Here is a 21,681-nt window from a genome sequence, read left to right on the forward strand (position 1 = left end):
GTAAGAACGACTCCAAACGAGTTCCCCGGTAATCAAACAGTGTTACATATCGTGGCGATGGGATGTTTGTCTTTATATAAAGAATCAACTTTGCGAAATGGCAACGGTGCGGCAGACAATGGTGATGACAGCCGTGGCGGAACATTCCCCCGAGGAGAAAACATTAGCACAAGGGGAATATTTAGTCGGACGCAAACACCACTCCCGAGATATGTTGCTCTGTTTTTTGTTTTTTTTTTGCTAGATGAGGCAGCTGTTTGCTCCGCAATGCCCCAAGTGGACCGAAAAAGACGACCAAACTTGTAGCTAGCATAGCTCGTGACAGCTGGAGAATGTGGCTTCCTCAATAGCTATCGGTACGAATTGAAGTCGTAGCATCGGCGACATTAGCCGCGAACGGCGTCTGTGACGAAAGCCCCGCCTCCCGTTAATCTCTAAATGACTGCGAGGCAGCTGTGAATGGTTCATTTGGTTTTTCTGACGCTTTCTAATCACTTTTTGAGGTTCGGTCAGTTACTTCCTGAAATACTGCGGGAGAAACAAATAAAGGGCGTGTAAGGATTTTGTAAAATGTCAGGCGTAGTGTAGGAGTGTTTCACAACCTTTTGGAAGAAAAAGATAGATGGAGAAGAGATTATTTGTCGGACTCTACCACTTGAACCACTTGTGCTATTCTAGTTCTGACGACGGACTCACATGGCTGAAGCCACCCCGGGGGTAAAGCGCATCACCTCCCCCCCACGTAACCTCTTCCCCCTTTGGCACCACGCCACGGATGGTTGGGTAATGTAACCAAATATATTCGCCCCTGCGAGACGCGTGCCGACAGCGAGCGTCGGTCGCGGCCAAGCTAATTTACAGCTCTAACAGGTATGACAATGCGAGCGGCTCTGTCAAGCCTTGTAAAGGTTAAACGGGCCTCGTTTAATGAACCGTGGGGCCGCCATTTGGCTTTGTATAGGTCATGTACGGCGTGCCATCGTAGCGCCGATCTCGTGTCGCGCCGATGTGCGATTGGGAGATAGATGGACAAAATGGCTCTCAAGGTTGGCGCAAAGGACAGAGCGAGTCTCGAAGATACAGCCCTTCCTAACCTGGAGCCGCCTCGATAGCATCCGCCATCTATTTTATTTATTTTTGCCCTTATTCTTATTTTTCAATTTGTAGGCCGGGGAAAGGTCAAGATTAGTTATCGACGTGGCCGTGTCTCAACCCCCCCCCACCCCCAAGCTGTTCTCCCGAGTCCCCGCAGTGGTCTAATCTGCGCGTGGTTTATTTCCAATGTGTCGGATCGTCACATTTGCATATTCCGCCGGAGTGGCATTGTGCGCCAATTAGCGTCTTTGCTCCGCCTTCCCGGCGCATCCTACTTTTCCCATCCATGATGATTCCCAGTTTGAGGACCACGTCTCACAGTCCCAGGTCTGTGAAACGATGATAGAGGAGCCCGAGCCCCTCAGCCATCAGTCTTGAGCTCTCGCGTTTGCACCCCTCTTCTTCACCTGCCCACCTCCCTGCGTGCTACACCGAAGCTCGGTCGCGGTCACTCCGACAGTGACGGATGTTCCCGCTCGGGCTCGGCGGCCCAAACACCCCCCCCGAAGCCTCCTCGGCAAGCCGGCGGCAAGTTAGCGACGAGCTAGCAACGGTACGAAAGAGCTACCGGTTGTGATTTCAAATACCTCTGATTGTTATGCGGCCCGAGTCTGGAGTTTATTTAGAGGATGCTTATCACATATCTAGCGATGGCTATCTCGTCGAGACAACTCGGTATCTCCGACGCTCATCGAGCAGCTCATCTATTTAACCAGAAGAATTTTGAGGCGCGCGAGAATGATTAGACGTTGAAAAGTCTGATCGTTATCATCTCGTTTTTTTTGCCTTTTCTCTCTTTGTGAGCCTTTTTTTTTTTTTTTTGTGGAGACATTGACTACGCACTGTACGAAATAAATCAAACAAATGGATTAGCGGAGTTAAATAGGTGTCAGGAACCTCAGCGCGCCTTATGAAGACAGATCTGCCTCTTATGGAGCCAATCAGCTATAGAACTTATCATAACACAAATTAGGAGGGCGAGCAATTTTTTATCCCGCAACCCAAGGGCTACGTTTCCATGAAAACGAATGATTCTATATTTTAAATATACATATATATGTAATGTTGGAATTGCCAAGATTAATGCGCGACTGGATTTTGTGATAATACAAAATGAGGTGATGAATGTCATTTATGTGCAATGCCCTTGCGAGAAAGGCAGGGAGGGCTCGCAAATTGGATGTGAACAAAAAGTCATTTTGTTAAAAATAAAAAATTGCGAAACATTTTTAGATTTGTACAAATAAAAAACTGGGAAGGGTTTTTTTTATTTTTTAAATTTAAAAAGGAAGAGCGGTGCTTTTTCCAAGTAGATGATGCCGGACATGTCCGCTGTCTTAACGTATTTAGATCAAATGGCGCCTTGTAAAAAATTAAGCAATCCAAAAGCTTGGACGCTGCAGCGAGCTGTGACAGTACTGACATGTCAGCTCATGAATTAAACATAAACTTCCTTTCGTTCTGTTTGGAGGTAAACTCGACAGACACGGATATCCCTGCTTTGCACTTTGAACAACTTTCAACCTGCACTTTTGGGATTTTTAGTTAAGAAATAAAAATACAGTAAAATTTCAAAGGTCCTAAATTCTTTGATTCATTATGAATCGCATCTCACACCGAGGTGGCATTCTTGAAGGCGTTTTTTTTTTTTTTTTTTTTTTAAGGGCTTGACAGCTGGCGTGTGAAAATGTCACGCCTGTAAAACTCGCCTCCACATAGACGTGGGAAAGGTTGGGAAGCCCGCTTGATGGGTGGGGGAGGGGGGGGGGTGCTATGCGGCGCAAGCCAAAAGGCCATTAAAAACTGTGATCATTTATTTTCACTCCTTGGCCTAATCCATCTCTCCGGGGAATGGTTCTGTCCTTATCCACCCAAGGCTAGCAATCTATTCTCCCGTCCGTCTCCATGCATCAGAATGAAGCGTTGAAACAGTCAGACGTGTTCCTGCCCTTCATTACCCGCTCTCTCCCCGACTTGTTTCTTTTTAGCTTCTCCCCGTCGCCATCCCCCCCCCCACCCTGATCGCTCGTGTCTTCCTGTTGTCACTTTTGTCGGCTCCCTTTTAGCGCCCCGCTAGCTTTTACACAAACAGGAGGCCGCTCGCTTCAAATCCAGAGAAGACTTTAGCGGATGTTGCCTGTCATTCTTTACACTCGATGGATTTGTTTCTCTCAAAGACATTTTTTTTTTTTTTGCCTCCCCCGCCTGTCCGCCCGCGCTAACCTTGCGTTTTGGGGGAGTGTATGGATGAAGGGTGCCCGGCGCTCATCACTCGCCGGCGAGTAAAAGTGACGCCTCAAATCAAGGTCCGATTGGGCCGAGTCCCTCAAGGTTAGCCCTGATGTTATCTTGTCACTTTGTGGATGGGGGGGAAAACAAAGTGTTTCTTTTTCTACAACTCCTTTTTTATAAGCGAGTCCAAAACAATGAATATTTATAAAGCACTAATGCCCACTGCTGCCACCTAGTGGTGATTCAAAGAAATTTTTACCTTTTGCGGGATCTCCAGGACTAGTTTGAGGGTTTCATGTTATGGAGGCCATTGTGTCCTCCATCTTCAGGCTTTCTGGCAAAAGTTTCCAGACAAAATGTGTAATTCAGCCGGGTGCCGACTCGTGGACAATGTTAAATACTTACAATTGGGCAAGTAATTCGATTAATAAGGCTTAAAATGAGCACGGAGGCAAAACCCGAAAGCCCAAATCCCTTCCTCATCCTCCGAGAGTCTCCACTGGAAACACATTAGAGTTTCTGTTCAAAGTTTAAATGGAGGCTGGGAAGGAGGGGTGGGAAAAAAAAAGTTTTTGCGCTTGTTTCAGACTTGAATCCCTCCTGCTCATCCCTCTCTGTTCACCAGACTAAAAAAAGATATTTAACGGGAGTCGTAACGAAGCAAAAGAAGCGCTCGGATGGCTCGCGTTTGTTCAATCTTTGCGAGTTTGATGTCAGATTGATTTGGATTTGGCTCGTTGTGCCGTAAAAGATGCCACCTGAAAGCCTTCGTGAGAAAAGAACCGCTATGGACCGAACTCGCTCGGTCGGAGGGAGGGGGAGGAAATTTCGAGTCAAAGTAATGAACAAGTCCAAAGGTGTGTTCAAGCAGAAAGCCAGGCCAATTTTAGCCGTGCATTCAGTCCAATTTGAGCGCCGGATCGCTTGTGTAGTCTGCAATTATTCGGCCCCAAACATCGATTACGCCGACAGCTCGGCTCCGGCTTGTTTACTTCCCTCTTAGTGCAAATCCTTTCCCCTTTCCTTTTAGTCCTTCCGTCGCGTTAGCGTGCCGCTAATTTATCTCCGAGCGCAAGTTAGCGGAGAGCGCTATCAAAGTCATTACTTAGCAAGTGTGCTGCTTTTTTTTTTTTCGTCAAAAGTTAACAGTATGTGTCAAACGTTGGGAAATAATAAAACACCCGTTCGATGCGAGCGTCCTCAACTGCAGCACTGATTATAAAAAAAAAAAAAAAAAAAAAAAAACGAGGACTGATAGAGGTGAAATTATATCACCAAAAGAGGGAGTGTAATGAACCCTTTCACCTCCATTAAGCCTGAAAATTGGTTGTGGAGCACTTTAACTCTCCAAACAAGCCCAACTTTTTGTAACAGGACTTTAATATACTGAGCTTGTTCATTTTCGTTTTAAAATGCAAGTTGTGTTCATAAGATCAGTTTTGGAAGAATAACCACAACATGATAGAAGTACATTCATAGACAATAATAATGATTGGTATATTTTATTTCCTGAAAATTGCAACCATTTGCAGTTTTCTTGTGATTTTTCTTTTTTTTTATAACCTACCCGTCATGACACAAGATGGCGCCAAAGCCCTGGATAATAGCAAAATAGTCATTGGTGTCCATAGACATATTGCTGTGATGTCGCAACTCGTTTCGTTTCATCAGTACGGCGCTAATATTCGTAGTTCTTTGCGAGGAAATGAGAATGCTGTCTACATGTGTTGCTTCGGTATTTGTGTTCAGGTATCCGACACTTTTCTTACCACTGACGGCAGGACGGCCATTTTTACACTTGCTGCTTTCGGTCCGGAGCGCAGTTAAGTGGAGTGTTTCAAAGCGCCGCTTGTGCGTGATGTTGTCAACCAATCCAGGCGTGCAATATTCAACCAATTCCTCTCCGTTTCATCCTTTCCCTCCCTCCACTCCAAGCGGATTAATTACTGCCCCCGCTGGAAGTGTGGCGGGCGGCGAATAAAAGACGTTTGAAATGCGACGCCCGATTGCGCCGCGCTTCTTTCGTGGCGAGGGGAGGGGGCAGGGGGGGTGATGCGTGGGGTCTGCATGTTTACGAGGGCCGACCAAGGGGTGAACTCCCAGAGCTTGGAGTGATAAAACGTCCCCACTTACACAGAGACAGGCGCTGTGTTTTATGGACTACACATCGCCTTTTTTTTTTTTTTTTCTCCCCATCCCCAAGTATGCTTTGATGATAATAATATCTAGAAAGTACAGACTCTGTCTGTGGCACTTATTCCTGAAATGTAACATGGGAGCGCCTTGACATTTACTTCATCTATAGTATGCATTCTTCCTTATGGGACAAGCTCACTGGCTGGCTGGCAGTTATTTGGAGAGCCAAACCTGTGCTGCCAAGGAGGTGTCGCTGGCAAAGGAATATTGAGAGGAGGGTCTTCACTCTGCCGCTTTTCCGCACGTCATGGGCGGTCTTGTCAGAGGTGGCGGAATCAACAATGAATCATGGAAAAAGATGGAAAGCTGCGGTTTCAAAACTGTGGCTCGTGGATCATAGCTGAATGTAATGGAATTTGCCATCATTAATTTAATATGCATTTTTTGACCCCCCTAAAAAAAGGATACACAAATGTCCCTGTATTGTAGATTAAAAAAATTTCATCAATACCTAGAGGATGTATATGAAAACTAACATTTTGAAAGGAGTTTTTCCCTATTGAAATGACATGAACCCTTTTTCAGCCCCGCCAAAACAATTTGGGGTGGTTTTATTACAGAAAAATAGAATTGCATGCACTGGCTGTGTGTTGAATGGACGAGTAGTGGGTGACGTCAAAAGCTGGCTTTGTCAGTGTGTGAGCGTCTTTCCGTGAGTTGAGACCTACAGCAGCTTTTTTTTTAAGTGCCTTTCCAAAAAATAATTTCAAACAACAAAACATTTTTTTTCTTCTAAAAACTAATTAGTGGTGTTTTTTTTGTAGATGGCTAAAATGGATTAATTGCATGAGCGTGGATTATCTGTTTTTCTCTGGATACATTTAAAGACATTTGGAAATGTCTTTGGGAAGCGGGAGCAACAGGGCAAAGGTCCCGGCCGTCGGCGTGCGCTCGGGTTAACTGGGCTGGGACGAACGGCGACGAGGGAGGCCATCTTGGCCCGCGATGACCGACCGGCCGATCGATGCACTAAAAGGCGAAGGCAAAGGTCAGGCTGCTCTGCGGCAGCTTGGGGAATCGCTGTGACAGCCACCGGGAGGGAAAGGCTTGGGGAGGGAGGGAGGGAGGGGGCAACACCTTCTATAGCTCAAGACCATAAACACAAACACTCACGTGCGCTTAAGTGGGGGCACTATGACAACTGCGACTATTGGCCCAAATTATTTGATTCAGGACACATCTGTGTTGTTTTGCCTAAGAGCTCCCCCTGCAGGTGGAATGTTTCTTGAGTCATTCAGAAGCATGAGCGATTGTTGGATACTTTGTGGTCGTCATTGGATCGCTATTATTTGATTTTTGAGTCTAATGCACGATTTAATAGTTGAAATACACTTTCGTTCTATGATTTGGTACAGTGCACAGATAATGTAAAAATAATTGAGAATACTTGACTTTGCCACATTACTTGAAATGAGAGAGAGTTATGATATGGGGGGGGGGAATCCAAGACAAGAACTAAAAATTTCAAGCAGAGATGCGTCTTAAAAATATTTATTTTATATAATTTAAAAAAGGCGGCTCGGTGGCGCACTGGGTAGCACGTCCGCCTCACAGTTAGGAGGGTGCGGGTTCGATTCCACCTCCGGCCCTCCCTGTGTGGAGTTTGCATGTTCTCCCCGGGCCCGCGTGGGTTTTCTCCGGGCACTCCGGTTTCCTCCCACATTCCAAAAACATGCTTGGTAGGCCGATTGATCACTCCAAATTGTCCCTAGGTGTGAGTGTGAGTGCGATTGGTTGTCTGTCTCTGTGTGCCCTGCGATTGGCTGGCAACCAGTTCAGGGTGTCCCCCGCCTACTGCCCGATGACGGCTGGGATAGGCTCCAGCACGCCCGCGACCCCCGTGGGGACTAAGCGGTTCAGAAAATGGATGGATGGATGGATAATTTAAAAAAAATATATATAAAGAAAATTAAGTTGTTAAACGTTTGTATTTTTTTCCACAAAGACATAAAAAGTTGAAGCTTCACCATACACCTTTTTGGTTCGATTTAAATTTTGTTGTGCTTTAAAAAATATTCATTGAAAGGGAACTAAAAAAAAAAAAAAAACATCAATTTTGTGAATTGGTACATGAATGCGCAATTTACTTGTCAAAGACCTCCAAATGCTAAACAGTAACCATAGCAACCACAAAGTTGCTGCGCTGGTATAATAGAGCACAAAAGTAGATAATCCCGGGTCAGCGTGATGAAAACAGACATGCGACCCTCCCTGTTACATCTTCCCGATTCTCCCGAAGCTGTTATTGTGAGCTCAGATAACTACATATTGTTCCTTAAAAACGCTGGGGGGGGATTATTTGCACCTTGCAAGGATGAAAGCCTTCTCGCAAAGGCTGGCACGGACTCAGGGATCAATCTGCTTGATAGGATTTGCGCCGACGTCTGCTTTGAATATCATTTCTGTCAAGTGGCGTGCCGAGCGAGGCCTGAGAAAGCAAACAAAGAGCGCCGGAGCCTTCAGACCCAAAAGAAAAACGGCATTTCTACCAGAACCACTTTGCTGACTTAATTCAAGTCAGTCTAGAATGCAATTAAACCAAGTGACAATGATCAAATACCATGACTAAAAAAAAAAAAAAAATCTCAAACTTAGCAAAGATGCTAATTGCTAAACATATAAATTTGTGCAGATGACTACAGTGCAGAAAGAGAGTATTTATTATCTTCTTCTTCTTCTTCTTCTTCTTCTTCTTATTATTATTATTATTTCGTATTACAATAGAGAGTACAATAGATTATTTACTGTATTTATAGATAATTTCAAGATATCATTACATCTGTGTCAGTATTACTTTTGTCCACTAGGGGTCACCATCCAAAAATTCTACCCTGTAGTATCTGTGACGTTGAGTGTGTGTTGCTTCAAATTACATTGCGGAGGCTTTGGGCAAGATAGATGGACATGATTGGACCCAAAAAAAAAAAAATTATAACAAGTGCTCGTGGTGGAAGCCATACACGAACAAATGAAGAGAATCGCCTCTTGGAATAAATTCATTTGATTTATGACGGGGCGAAAAGTACAATTTATCTTGCAAAATAATGTAGGTCGGCGTTTGTGATGATTTTGGCAGGCGGAGAATGACGGCCTTGCTGGCCCTGACCGCTCACCCCGGCTTTCTACCGCATCCACAAACGGAGTTGCGAGATGCCATCGCAGATAAATTTGATGAGTGCCAGATTGAGGGAGCAAAGGACCCCCCCCCACACCCCCACCCCCGCTGTGCATTCAAATTGGTCTGCTCAATTTGACAAGCCACTGTAGAGAAATTCTCCAGGATTAGGCGGCGTGATGTTGTTTATTTATGCGAGATCTTTTCAGCGCGCTGTCGGCGGTGACAAAACTCCTCTCGGGGCGGGAAAGAGCTGACCCTTTTTATGATGCGCTCATCCTTCATCTCGGCCACGCCGGAGACTCGGCTAATGCGCGTGTGCATGTGGCCATTCCTGAATGCCTTCAAATCTAATCTTGAAGGGCAGCGTTATTAATACACTCGACCTCTTTTGTGCTAAACCTCCGCGCATTCAAATGCAAAAAAAAAAAACTCCTGCTCGTCAAAATAACGCCGTCAATACGCTGCTGCTTTAACTTTGGGGCAAATAAATCCGTTGCGGTTTCAACTTGCTTCTATTCTCATTTTGTATTTTCCGGCAAACGCGGCTCTCCTTGCCCACACAAGAGGGCATCCCAATACATTCTCACGCCCCCGCCCCTCCCCCTTGAGGGTTATCCTAACTACAAAGAAAGATGAGCGTGACGCTCTTCTTTCCTCCCCTGAGAAGTGAGGCGGGGTTGAGGCTATTACTTCTCATCAAAAAGTGCTTGTTTGGTGATAATAAGGGTCGGGGATGGAAATCTCAGCGTAAGGGAGAAGGTGAAGGAAGCATGGGAGGGGGGGGAGGGGCGGTGGGTGATACCTGAGGATGCAAGGGTGGAATCCTCCCATTGCTTAGACAAGCGTTTTTCTTTGCGAGGCAGAGGACGGCTTAGCCCAGAAATAGCAAAAGATAGGACACAGTGTTATTAAGCACGGTTAGAAGGGTGAAATAAGATAACGAAGAGCGAATGTGCTAGCTGTGCAATCCGGACCAGGGGAACGAGGAGGGGGGGGGGGCGGGGTATTTGCTTGTTGGCTCTTGTAAACATGAAGGCAATATCATGGCCGCCAATTGGAGTCATGTTGTGTATTTTATCCGGGCGAGGTCATTTGGCAACGTTGAGCCCAGAGGGAAAGTCGCCCGCCGCCGCCGCACATAAATTCCCATCTCGCGCTCAACGTGGAACATAACTCAGGTGGGGAGAAAGTTCACGGCGTACATAAATTTGGGGTCAAATGTTACAATTGCGCTGGGGCGCCGCCGCATTCGCCCTTATCAGCCCGCCGCCGCCGTCGTCGCTGCCCTCTGCAGGCGGGCCTTGTTTGTTTTATCTGCCGCCACGGCGCTATTTGAGTTTGACACGAGGTTCATGACCACTTCAATTCGCCTCGCCGCTATCTGATGATTCCGTCGCTCACCCTGCCGCTAATGTATTCAGCAGAGAGCGCCGATACCTGGCGAAGACAACGTTCACGTTCAAGCCGATTAGTCCGAAGGTCCCCCCCTGCCCCTTGCCTTGACGTGATGAACGTACGCGAGCTGTGTTGAAAAAACAACAGAATTGGATTTACAATGCTACCTTGACTTGCGTGTTACGGTCAATGAAAGCAAAAAAAAAAAAAAAAAACATATAAATACATCATAAAAGAGAATCTAAAGGAAGAATCTGAAAATAGTTTTGAGGGAGGATTCATGCCTGCAAGGGGCGGAGCCTAGTAAGTGACATCACAAATTGGAGTCAGGTCAACTTTTGTCTGCGCGTGAAAACTCCTTGCGAGTATTTTCAATTTGTGCCTTTAAATACAAAAACAGTGCATCTGCAAATGTGGCTCTACTCTCACGCGACTTTAGCGTGTGCCTTTAAGGGGCGTGGCTTAGTTAGTGATGTCAGGAACTCCAACTTTCGCTCCCATTGCCGGTGATTCTCGTCTTTGCGTCCAAGCCCATAGAGGCCCAAAGTTTCACTTCACTGGAGTGTCGGCTTGCAACATCAACCAAGTGACGGCCCGCGCTGGAAAACCCCGCAAGGTGGGGCCCGCTCAAGTCAAAGTAGCATTGTACAATGGATGCTCAAAAGGCTTAGCCCGAGGTAACGGAGGTCCGCCTCTTCCCGTTCGGCGCCGATTTTTCCGAGCGGGGGCGCCGAGCAAAGTGGCGCCTCGGAGACAGAGAGGACAGGGGAAGACAAATTGAAGGAGCGAAATAAATATCTATTTAAAAATAGCCTCTCAGCGCGGAGAGATTTGAAGATATTATCCTCAAAGGCTGCTGTGAGTGAGGCCGCGAGACGGGAAGGGCTGTCGACGGTGAAATATGGAAGGCGCGGATAGTCCCTGACAGCCTTTGGCTTTTCCTGATAGCGCCGCCGCCACAAGCTGGCTACGGTGATCCATAGACTCTTTGTGGGGACTTGTGACATAAATGCTGAGGGCAAGATGCTGAAGATCCCTCGCTTCACCCCCGCATCATCCGGGGGAGGGGGAATTTTTCTGCCTCCGACACACGGCGGCGGCGAGGGTGCCGAGCGGACCGACTTGCCCTTGTCCCTCTTCAATTTGACGAGACAAAACAGCCTTGGGGGACTTTGGGCTCTATTTTCAAATTGACCATTTATAATCAGTTTTCTAAAAGGAGACAGCGTTGTTGCGGGCGGACGGGTCGATACGACGGCAGCGTGTTGTCACGAGTGTCGGCAGGTAACACGAATGAAAAACAGATAGTCGGCGGGGGAATTGACCTCTTCAAAAGAGAAAAGGGGAAATGGAAAAGTCAGATGTTTGGTGGAATTATGCACCACCTCACTGTGAACCCACACGGGCATCGGAAGTTGGCATCAATTTGACAAGCAAGTGTTTTTGTTAAAACACCTGCAAGGTCACGCCAATTCGGGCGCCGCGCCGTCGCAGTTGTGGCGTCTCAAGTGAATCACTTATCTTTGACCCACCAAAATAATGACGATGACCTTTAAGATTTGGCGCCATCCAGTGTCACCTCTACGCCGACCGGCAGATTTGGCGAGCCGTCAAACGGCGCGGGCGGCGAGTCATTGACATTCCCCAGGTGGAGCGCCGCTTTGGCTTACGTGGTCACGCCGAGCCGAGGCCTTTCGCCGCGGATGAGAGGTCGCCGGTCCGCTTTGCATAACGCCGCTCCATTTGGGGAGCGCCGCTTGAGCGGCTGCTCAGCGGCCCGTGGCCCGTTGGCATTTGAGCAGAGGACGTCGGGGCGGAGATTGCCTCAGGTGTCAGAGTGGCTTGGAAGACGGCAGCTGGAGGTCGTTTGTCCGGCGCATTGATTCCACGGTGAATCCACCCCACCCCCTCCCCGACCGCACCACCTTTTCATTCTCTCGAAGCATTGATCCAAGAACCTTCCACAATGCCGCACGGGGGAATCGGGAGCGCGGGTGTCAATGTGGCATAGCTTTTAAACAAGCAGATTTTCAATCGGGACGCCGCAGAGCGCTTTACCAAATAACCATTGTGCTTGGAGGTCATTTGGACTCACCCATTTAGTTATTGGGAGGGGGGGGAGGGCATGGGAATTGACCGTAAGTCAATACAAGTGAAGGCCGATAGACTGGCTGTGTTGTGGGCATCCCTAAATGCTCACCAAGGCAGATTTGCCATACCTTTTAGCATGTCACCCTGGCTATGAATCACGATTATAGACGATTTTTTTTTTTTCTTACCTGGTCACCTCAAAGGCTTTTTCATTACAGTAAGAGGAAGGAACGATGAGGGTGGGAGCAGGGCTTGTGTTTGTAGAAAAGGAGGGTCGGGGGAGTCGCGTTGGGTGGGTTGATTACAATAACAATGGGGGCGGCCCCCAAAAAAAAAATGCCATGGCAGGGGTTGAGCGCCTCTCATTTGTTTCAATAAGGTAAATTGATTCCTCTGTCCTCTGGTGCCATTTGCATCGCATCCATTTAGCATTTGTCGGCCCACTCTCCTCCCACGCTTTGACACCTGCACACACACACACCCTCCTCCACACACACGTGTGGAGGACACGGCAACATCGATGGGGACGTGGCAGTCTTGTGGGAAATGACAACATTGGCAATATTATGACCGGTTATTTCGATTCACTAAATAAGAGCAAAGTTACCCTTTAAGATTTGAGACTCGCCCATGTGTGACTCTGACAAAAACCTTTCTGTGCCTGCTTCTCCGCCACGGGCACACTGGGAGGTGCGAACACGTTAAACTCCCCACGTTGGAACCCCATCATCAGTCAGCGTCAGGGTAGATAGCAAAAGCCGTCAAGCAGATGAGTGACGAGCAGAAGCGTTACCCGGGCGCCCGCAATCGGCCCGCGGGCTCCGCGTGGACACAAGCTGGCTGGCACATTTCCGTAGTGCAATCGACATGCTAACATCTAAGTTGTCAGACGGAGTTAGCGATTGTTGACGGGGAGGCCGTGACTGTTAATTTGCCATTAATTGGACTTTATTTGCAAAGAAATGCAGCATGACATTCCGGTGCGCCACCAGATGGCGCTGTTGGTGTTGCGGCTGAAATGCTAAACAGTTGATTGTTCCTTCGGATGGCATTACAAACAACAAAAAAACAGCTTTATTGCTTGTGTTGCTCTAAAGTGGAGTCTCTCTACCGAAACAAAATCCTCGTTAAGCTTGTTACGTACAAAGACGAGCTGGCTTCTTTTGTCAAATTGGAGACAAAAACTATCGAGAGAGACTTAAAGTACACAGTGCTGCCTCAAGATACTCATTTTCTGTAGGATTAAAATGGTTCAGGTCCTGTTTGGAAGAAACTAGTTTTGTGACCATTGGATGTTTTGAATGAGTGGCTGGTAATGACACGTGGGGTCCCTCAAGGGTCAATCCTTGGACCACTTATATTCAGCCTATATACAGCAAATTAATCAGAAGGCCAATGTTGGCCAGTCATGGCTATGCAGATGATTTTGCAGAGTCCATTTAAGGATTGCATGCTTCACGCAGACCAAGCGAGTCTTATCCATGCTTATATCTCCAGTAAATATTTAATTATTGTAAAAGTCTTCTGACTGGACCCCATCAAAATAGCATCAAACAGCTGCAGCTCATTCAGAACGCCGCAACTTGTGTTCTGAAGGATTTTTGCCGCTTAATGTAAACATCGGCAAAAAGCTCCACAAGGAATAAGGGACTCCCCGCAAATGCCAACCCGTTTATGTTTAGCAAACACTTAAGCGGCCCGCACCTGCGGTACTCGGCATAATACCGGCGGAGGCCCCCTCGACTCGTCCCAGACAATTAGCGCTCTCCCTCGGATCAACAGTTGTCGGCGTCGGGAGCGGAGGGCCCTCCCGCTGCGGGCGTGCGGGCGCGTGAGAAAGCACTTCTGATTTCTATTAAGTGCTGGAGATTAAAAAGGCGTCTGGTAGGTCGGGTCGGGCCGGTGTTCATTTAAATGCATTAGCGGGGTCCGAGGCGAGATAATTCTCTCATTAGCGCCACTCAAACCCTGAGTGACAACACGGGTGAGAAGGGGAGCATGTCGTACAACACTTAGAGTTAATTAGGCCGACGCGTCTCGGCTCCTTGTGCCGCTGCCGCCGCCGCATTCCCCAACTCGGACAACGGACACCAGGGCTCCGACCGCAATAATCCAGCGACGCCCCGTATACGTAAATTACAGATTACTGTTATATAGGGGATAGTGCCAGGAATTGGGAAATTTAAAAAAAAGTATAATAAAAATAAATAAATAAAATAAAATATAAAAAAATAAAAGAAAGAATTAAAAAAAAATTAAATCTGTAACTTCTTACAACCCAGGCTAAAGTTAGCTCCGCCCCTAACGTACATAGCTTGTCTCTGAGTTGAGATGCATCACTTCAACATGCTTTCTTGTCACTAATTCCTACTTTGTATGGCACAAGGTTTTCGAAGATGTTTTCAAACCAAATTGTTATATTTTGTCGCTTTAATGCATGCTGGACAAAACTCGGTCAAAAAAAGTCGGCCTAACAAGTCCGCCATTTATCTTCCTGTGTTATTGACATCATCACAAAAGATAAGACGTCTCTCCCGAGCTTGTTTCCCGAGGAGATTCCAAGCAGATGATTTTTTTTTTTAATGTATTTTTGCTAACATTGTGTGTGAATATTGGGAGCACGAGGTTATTCGCACGTCATTAGTCGCTCGGATTCCGCCCTGATAACTACAAAAATCACACTTTCTATTCTTATGAAGCTCCTATAAATTGACTCTTTTCATTTTTTCGGGGCTCCCGCTCCCTCGCGCTTCCCGTATCATTGTTCCCACGAGACTGTGTGCGCTCGGCTCATTTGCCAACACGCACACACACAGGTAGTGGTGGGGGATGTGCACACACCGTGAATACAAATTCCTGCACCTCCCTCGGCCAAGCTTGAATATTCTAAGGGGCTTTGAATTTTTCAGGCAGGTCCGCGAACCCCCCTGCCCCAACTCCACCCCTCCCTTCCTCAGCGGTGCCATCAAGCTCAAGAATTTTGTTAGCCGGGGTCATCGGCATTCCCAAAAGGGATTAGGCGTGTATGGGGGGGGGGGCTGCCGAGGTATTTCTTCTCTGCATGGCTTTTTGTCATAATTCCACTTCCTGTCTTCCAGGCAGAGCCCCACTTAACCCCCCCACTTTTCATAACTCTGATGTCACGCTTGCGACATCCAAACACAGCTCAGAAGACTTGGGAAAGGAGAGCAAACATTTCCGTGTTCGTTTTGCGCTGGCGTGAATTCTCTGCAAAGTAGGTCAATGGGATTGTCAAAGTTTTCTTTCTCTCTTTCCTCCGCTCGATCGCAAACGAGCAATTGGATTGAGATTTGGGGGAAAGGAGTGGCCGCCGTTTTTTTTCATCTAGAAATGGAACCAACAATCTAATTAGAGATTCCTAATGGGAATATGCAAATGAGGCTAATCGGTAAATAGAAAAAGGTAATTATTTGCCGCAAGTTGGAGAGCGAGAGAGAGAAATTTGAATTTTTGAGTTCACAATTCCCTGCTAAATTATTAAGCTAATTTAGAATAACGCAATAAATCCTGAATATTTCCTGATGCTTGTCCAATACAAATGGCCCTGCCTTAATAATTTGCCAGATTGTTCCTTGGGGTAAATCTCCGCCTGCAGCCGATGTGATTGAATGTTACAATTAAAGGCACTAATTCATTGTCAAAAGCAACTTATCTGCGTGCGTGATATATCTGGCGCTTAATTGGAAAGCACATTTTCGAAATGCTTTCCTCTTTGACTCTAATCACAATAAATTGGCTGCGAGTAATGAATTCAAGTGCGATATTTGAAGTTTGGCCGTAGGAGTGAATGATTTCGACGCTAATTGATATTTTCCTTCGAGTGCCGGCGGTTAAGCGTGACGAAGGCGAGACGAGCGGACGCGTGTTTATTTAAAGCAACAATCGGCCTCGTCGTCTTGCTCAGACTCCAACGGGGGTGGGGGGGGGCCTCGGATATTCAAATATGCGCTTCAACTTTGGAGCCCGCAGGAGCCCACAAAGAAGTTGGATTATTCATGGCTCCACAATAGCGTGCCGTTCATCATAAGACAAAGGAGAATCTCACTGGCTTTGACGTAGATGGAGAGAGGCCACGGGGGTGTTATTATTCACACGTGTGCAAGGGGGGGGGGGGGGGACGAAAAAAAAACGCACAGCCAAATGGGTGGCACCGTGCACCATGCTTATGAATGCAAATAAAGTCTCTCCGTAGCGAATATAAATGACATTTTCTCCCGAGTGGGAGCATGAATATTAAGTGTTGTACACCTATGATGCATCGCGCTGCTTATTGCGACACTGACAAGGTGCGTTCCGTGAAAGGCCACGCGCGTCCCTGAAAAACAGCACTCCTCAGTTTGCATTCTTAATGATTCGCAATGAGAAGCACGGCGGATGAGTTGACTGTCAAAAAGTTGAACCCAATGTAACATGATGCAGTTTGAAAATTGGGTAATTTGTTTTTTTCCCCTCCGCAAAAGCACTGAGTGTGCTACTTTGGCTCCCTCTAGTGGTACGTGAAGGAATCAATGCCCAAGTACAGTTCAGTTGTGTTTAAGTTTTTTGAACAATACAATTTCATTTAATCTTTAATAGTAATTTGATTGTTGTTTAGGTGTACTTTTAGCTGATGTGAAATACAATTTAAGCAAATCGTGAAGTACGATTTGTTTTTATTTGATGGTATTTGGTGTACAAAATTTGAGAAGCACGACATTAAAGAATCAGTGCTCTGATTTTTCCATAGCTGTGAGAGTGAATGTGATTGGTTGTTTTTCTATAGAATATGTAGCCAAAAAGTGACCAATTTAAAAAAAAAAAAAATAATTGATGGATTGAAGGCATTGGCCTCATTTAGAGTGCACGGCTTTGTATTTTGAGATGATCCTCGCGTACTCCAATCCAGAGCGGTATATCGTTCGCCTTCTCTCAGGGTCAGAAAAGTCCACATGGAACAATCCAAAGCGGAGATCGAATCCGTCGTTCCACTCAAAGTTATCCAGAAGTGACCACGCAAAGTAGCCGCGGACATTGACGCCGTCTTCTCCGATAGCTGCACGGAAGGGAGACATGTAAGCGTGTGTCCGCTCACCCCCAAAAACATCAGTGGTACCTTTTTCCACTTCCTGGATGGTTTCCTTGTAAAACTCGCCACGCTGAGCATCCTCCATCACCAACGGCCCCTTCTGACAGAAGCCATTTTCTGTAATGTAAACCACTGGGTCGCCAAATGTGTCCTGAAAAGGTGAAGGCCAAATGGCAAAGTCCTCAAAGCACCACAATGCCACCAGATGGCGCCAAAGTAATATAATACAGGAAAAAGAATCCGATTTTGTCTCAGCCTTACCTTGATGTAGTTGAGGAGCTTGCGCAAGCCACACGGCACCACTGCCAACCAGGGCGCCCCACAAATAATCCAATTGGGATCCAAGACATCCTCCGTGTCCCGGTCGTATTTCATGCACATCTGCCGCTGGCCGACGCATCCGTGTTTGACCTTTCGGGATGTGTAATAGTTCAAGGCAAAGAAGTCGGCCGTGCCTAACGCGGACGGCTCGTCCTTGGAGAAAGCGGGAAGTCTCGGGCTACCGTGGTAGCCTAGATTGCTGCTCTGAGCATCGATGGCCGCCCTCATTACGTCGGGGTAATCCCCGGTGACGAAGAGCGGCCACGCGAACCATCCCAAGGTGAAGGCCAGGGAGCGATCTGAAGCGGCGACATCCGCGGCGTGCTCTGGGCGAAACGGCTCGAACCAGTCACTGTTGATGGCCAGGGACACTGCACCACCCTACAAAAAGTCCTTCCAACATTTTAATATGTCCTTGAAATGTGTCTGGCACCTGAAGGGAGGTCCAACCATATTCCAAGCTAGTAGCTGGACGTTAAGCTTTTCATACGCACCTGCTTTGGCCTGTAGAGCGAGTTGTAGCTGTGCCAAGCCATAACGTGGCTACGCAACATGTTATGAGCGGCCAGGTAGGCCGCGGTTCCCGCTTCTTTTAGGCCCGGCGCGTGGACGCCGTCCTCGTAGCCGTACTTGGCACACACGTACGGCTCGTTGATGGTGAGCCAGAGTTTGACACGGTCCCCGAACGTTTGGAAACAAAAGCGAGCGTAGCCGTCAAAGAGGGCGGCGATGGCGGGCGTTTTCCAGCCGCCGCGATCCTGCAGGGACTGAGGCAGGTCGAAGTGGTAGAGCGTGACCATGGGGGACACGTCACATGACAGTAAATCATCAATCACCTTGTTGTAGTACTGGACACCTATGGAGAGACCACATGGCTGCTCTTGCAATTAAAGCCTGAATGATTCGTTTTGAAATTAATCTGAATTTGTGGTGAAAATTTAATCAGTCGATTGATAGTCTTCAGAATCTAACAATTAAAAAAAAAAAATTGTCCGGCTCATTTTGGGCCTTGATTCGTGATCTTTTTTGGTACCTTTTTGATTGACATGTCCGGTAGTCCCATCAGGAAGGAGGCGGGACCAGGAGAGTGACAGGCGATAGTGGGTCAGCCCGAGTTGCTGGATGCACTTCAGGTCTTTTTCCCACAATTCATAGCTGTTGCAGGTCACGTCACCTGTCTGTGCACCGCACACATGGCCCTCCTCGTGACAAAATGTGTCCCAGATGCTCGGACCCTTGCCATCTGCTTGCCAACCCCCTAGAACAATTTGAAAACCCTTGATGAATGCGTTGAAGTTCATCCTCCAAATTCTTGTTTTACTATTTAAATGTAATGTCAATTTGACAAAATAACTATTTTAAACAATAATTGTTTTTTGTTTGTTTTTTTCTAGAAATGTACACGTAAAAAAATGGCGAGATATAATATAAAAAATATTTTTACAAATGTGAATTTACTAAGGTAAAATCTATGATAGAACTGGAATAGAAATTAATTAACCTTAATTAAAGTTATCAAATGCTCCCATTTCAATGTCTTTAGAGTTATTTAATTCAATTATTACTCGTGACCACTGGCATGTTTTTAATTTGTTGTTGGTTATTTATTCTTCCATTTCTTGTTTTTTATGATTCTCTGTTTTGTTTCATGTCCATTGCGTTAATTGTAAGCATTGATAAAAAGTTAGATGGGTGGGGAAAAAACTAAATTATTATTTTATGTATTTAATAAGTTTATGGTTTTTTTTGTAAATCGAGTAATGTAAATAAAGATTTGTAACCAAAAAAAAAAACCTAATAATAATCAATGATTGGTCTTCGCTGCGGAGTTTGCGTCCCTACCTTCAATCTGATATGCTGCAGTTGCAGCTCCCCATGCAAAGTCACTCGGAAACATGTTTTTGCAGGTCAGTGTCGGACTATCGTGGCTCCAATGCTCATTATTAACTTTACAATTAGTTGCATTTGTATTATCTTTGCGTACAAAGCGGGTAGCCAATGCGAGTGGCTAACAACCCGGAAGTGTTTACCAGTGTGACGTTTGAAACGCGGAGATTCCCACAGATAAATATTTATTTAGCTTTTATTAGCGACATGCGTGGCATAGGGCTAGACTTAAAACGTGAGGCAGTCATAAAATATTATTATCTTTGTAAATATCGAGAGGGATTATTTACATGGTTTAATTAATGACTGATTTGGGGCACTTTACGAGTGTCTGTGAAAGCAGCATAAGTGGTGAGGGTAGTTTTCCTGCGCAATGACGTCAACAGCTCATTTGCTTACGATGTAAAGACTGACTTACTCAAATGCTATTAAAACACAAAATAATGTATATATTTCTATATTTGGCCGTATACATAACGTCTGTTTATAAAGTTTTTTAAAGTGTTTCACTGATGTCACTGTTTTTGTTTGCATTAAAAGAGTTCCGCCACAAGATGGCAGTAAAGTCTAAAAGGTGACGCCTGTTTTAATAGAGTCTGGAAACAAATGATAGGTAGATAATGCTCTAATAGTATATCTTCATGAACAAAGAATATATATGAATGTATTTAATCGGTCAGGTTTTCCAAATTTTTAGTGCGTGTGGCCTTTCTAGTTGCAATGGAGCGTGTCCTATAACTTTTAACACCAGATGGCGCTGAAGCAAATCAATTGAACATTTGGAAACCTTGCTGGGCGCTTCATATTGAAATACGTCATGAAGATGCAATGCCATTGTTATATATATATTTTTTTTAAAATCTGTGATATTAGTAAGTATGACCATCTTATGCACATATATGAGGTATTTGAATCAAAGCAGATTTGCTAGTAGTTAATACAGTGGTGAATAATGCAAGTGGGGTTAAGCAGGATACCAAAATAAGTCTATTGTGGCTCTCCTCTCTGGTTTCCACTGTCCCTGTGTGGCAGTTAATGGAGCTGGGTAACAGATACCTGCGTGCTCCTCTCCTGGGAAAGCGTCACCTGCTGTCAGAGAGGGCTACAGTGCTTCTTAAAGCTTTGACACCAAATTTTTATGCCCTAAAAATATATATATATGTAAGATTATTCTAGTCTTAATGCGGTTTGACTTTCAAAGGGACAACTTTCACCGGTTAACTGGAAGTTCCCACTGAGAAACTCAATCAACAGTGCAGTCTGTAAGCTGTGACCTCATGACCACCCTGGGAATGTTTTTTTTGTTTTTTTTCTTAAGTATTTCGTCAACAAGGTGTAAAAAGTCTCCGTATTGCGCTGTATGTTGACCTCCAAGTCACGAGAGAGAGAGAGGCGAGGAAATAACTCCACTCCTAACTCAGATTTGCGGATTAGAAAATCAAATTAAAAACGATTCGCAGCTAAATGTTTGCAGAAAACAGCTGCTTAAATAGCCACTTAGAAGGAATTAGAAAAACATTTTTGGGCTTGGCAACAACACAAGCAATGTCTTTGTTTTGGGAGTGTTAAAGGCCCCCGACCGGGCACAGACGGCGGCCAAGAACAACGTAGCTCGCTTGCAAGCGCTCTACCTGAGCACCACGTGTTGTTAAGTGTCCTGCACGCTATGCAAACGAGCACCGCGTGACCCTTTGTGTCTCTCTTATAGCTCTTGAACTTGCCCATCAAGAACGTTTCGTGATGATCCAAGCAAAACACAGCTGTGATCATTAATTTTGACTATCTTCCCCGTTACAGTGCACTTGCATCGGCGGCGGTAACTGAGCAGAACCAGCGAGTGGAGCGCCACCTACAGGTCAGACATTTTGGAATTTTAGGATGCTGTCATGCGACGAGACATAATGTCAGTAGTACGTTTTTGTTTTAAATTCCAAAAAGACTTTTGTTATTGGCCTTTGCTTTTTGTATTTGGCTGTCTTGAATGGGTAATCGTGTAATCGTGTCTGGATCAGCCCCTGCGGTCGCCTTTCCAAACAAACTAGCCGCTGTCCCATGAAGGGGCATGTAGCTGGCAAATTCCTGGCCCCGCTCTTTGAACACATGTGACAAGCAGCACTTTGACTCCCGGCCCAAACAGGGACTGATCAAACAGCTCGCTTGAGCTTGGCCTAAAGGGGAGACAAGCGGGTTACTCATGAGGGAGGGGGCGTGGGGGGGGCTGACCTCCGAGAAGAATTTTCAGCGAGGAAATCTCCGCACG

General features: G+C 46.1%; 2 protein-coding genes across 9 annotated transcripts in view; one reads left to right on the forward strand and one right to left on the reverse strand.

Moving 5' to 3' along the window:
- adamtsl3 (ADAMTS-like 3) overlaps nt 1-21,681 on the forward strand; it is an 88,223-nt gene that overhangs the window by 32,137 nt on the left and 34,405 nt on the right. For 6 of the 7 annotated variants that reach the window (XM_049735169.2, XM_049735159.2, XM_049735179.2 and 3 more), the window contains one exon: nt 21,219-21,276. In XM_049735169.2, coding sequence (XP_049591126.1) covers nt 21,219-21,276 — 58 coding nt within the window. Of the gene's footprint in view, nt 1-19,338; nt 19,442-21,218; nt 21,277-21,681 lie in introns of those variants that run through there. The other variant, XM_049735208.1, reaches the window with a different exon arrangement.
- Nucleotides 16,666-19,555, reverse strand: LOC125978198 (cytosolic beta-glucosidase). Of its 2 annotated transcripts, XM_049735359.2 has the most exons (7): nt 19,377-19,555; nt 18,568-18,792; nt 18,371-18,390; nt 18,029-18,301; nt 17,475-17,915; nt 17,241-17,364; nt 16,666-17,180 (listed from the first exon to the last, which is right to left on the reverse strand). In XM_049735359.2, the coding sequence occupies exons 1-7, from the start codon at nt 19,429-19,431 to the stop codon at nt 16,978-16,980; spliced, it is 1,341 nt and encodes a 446-aa protein (XP_049591316.1). In that variant the 5' UTR covers nt 19,432-19,555; the 3' UTR covers nt 16,666-16,977. The 2 variants fall into 2 exon arrangements, with proteins under 2 accessions (XP_049591316.1, XP_049591307.1); XM_049735350.2 differs by having other exon boundaries at nt 18,029-18,390.

Source organism: Syngnathus scovelli, chromosome 1 (genome assembly GCF_024217435.2).
Source record: "Syngnathus scovelli strain Florida chromosome 1, RoL_Ssco_1.2, whole genome shotgun sequence".
Lineage (NCBI taxonomy): Eukaryota > Metazoa > Chordata > Actinopteri > Syngnathiformes > Syngnathidae > Syngnathus > Syngnathus scovelli.

Bases quoted from the DNA above. Each gene is read 5' to 3' on its own strand.
- LOC125978198 (XM_049735350.2), bottom strand. From the start codon at position 19,431: ATGTTTCCGAGTGACTTTGCATGGGGAGCTGCAACTGCAGCATATCAG. The intron at 18,793-19,376 runs GTAGGGACGCAA...AAATTGTTCTAG, and splicing joins TGCAGCATATCAGATTGAAG to GGGGTTGGCAAGCAGATGGC. The intron at 17,365-17,474 runs GTAAGGCTGAGA...TCACCTTTTCAG, and splicing joins AGCTCCTCAACTACATCAAG to GACACATTTGGCGACCCAGT.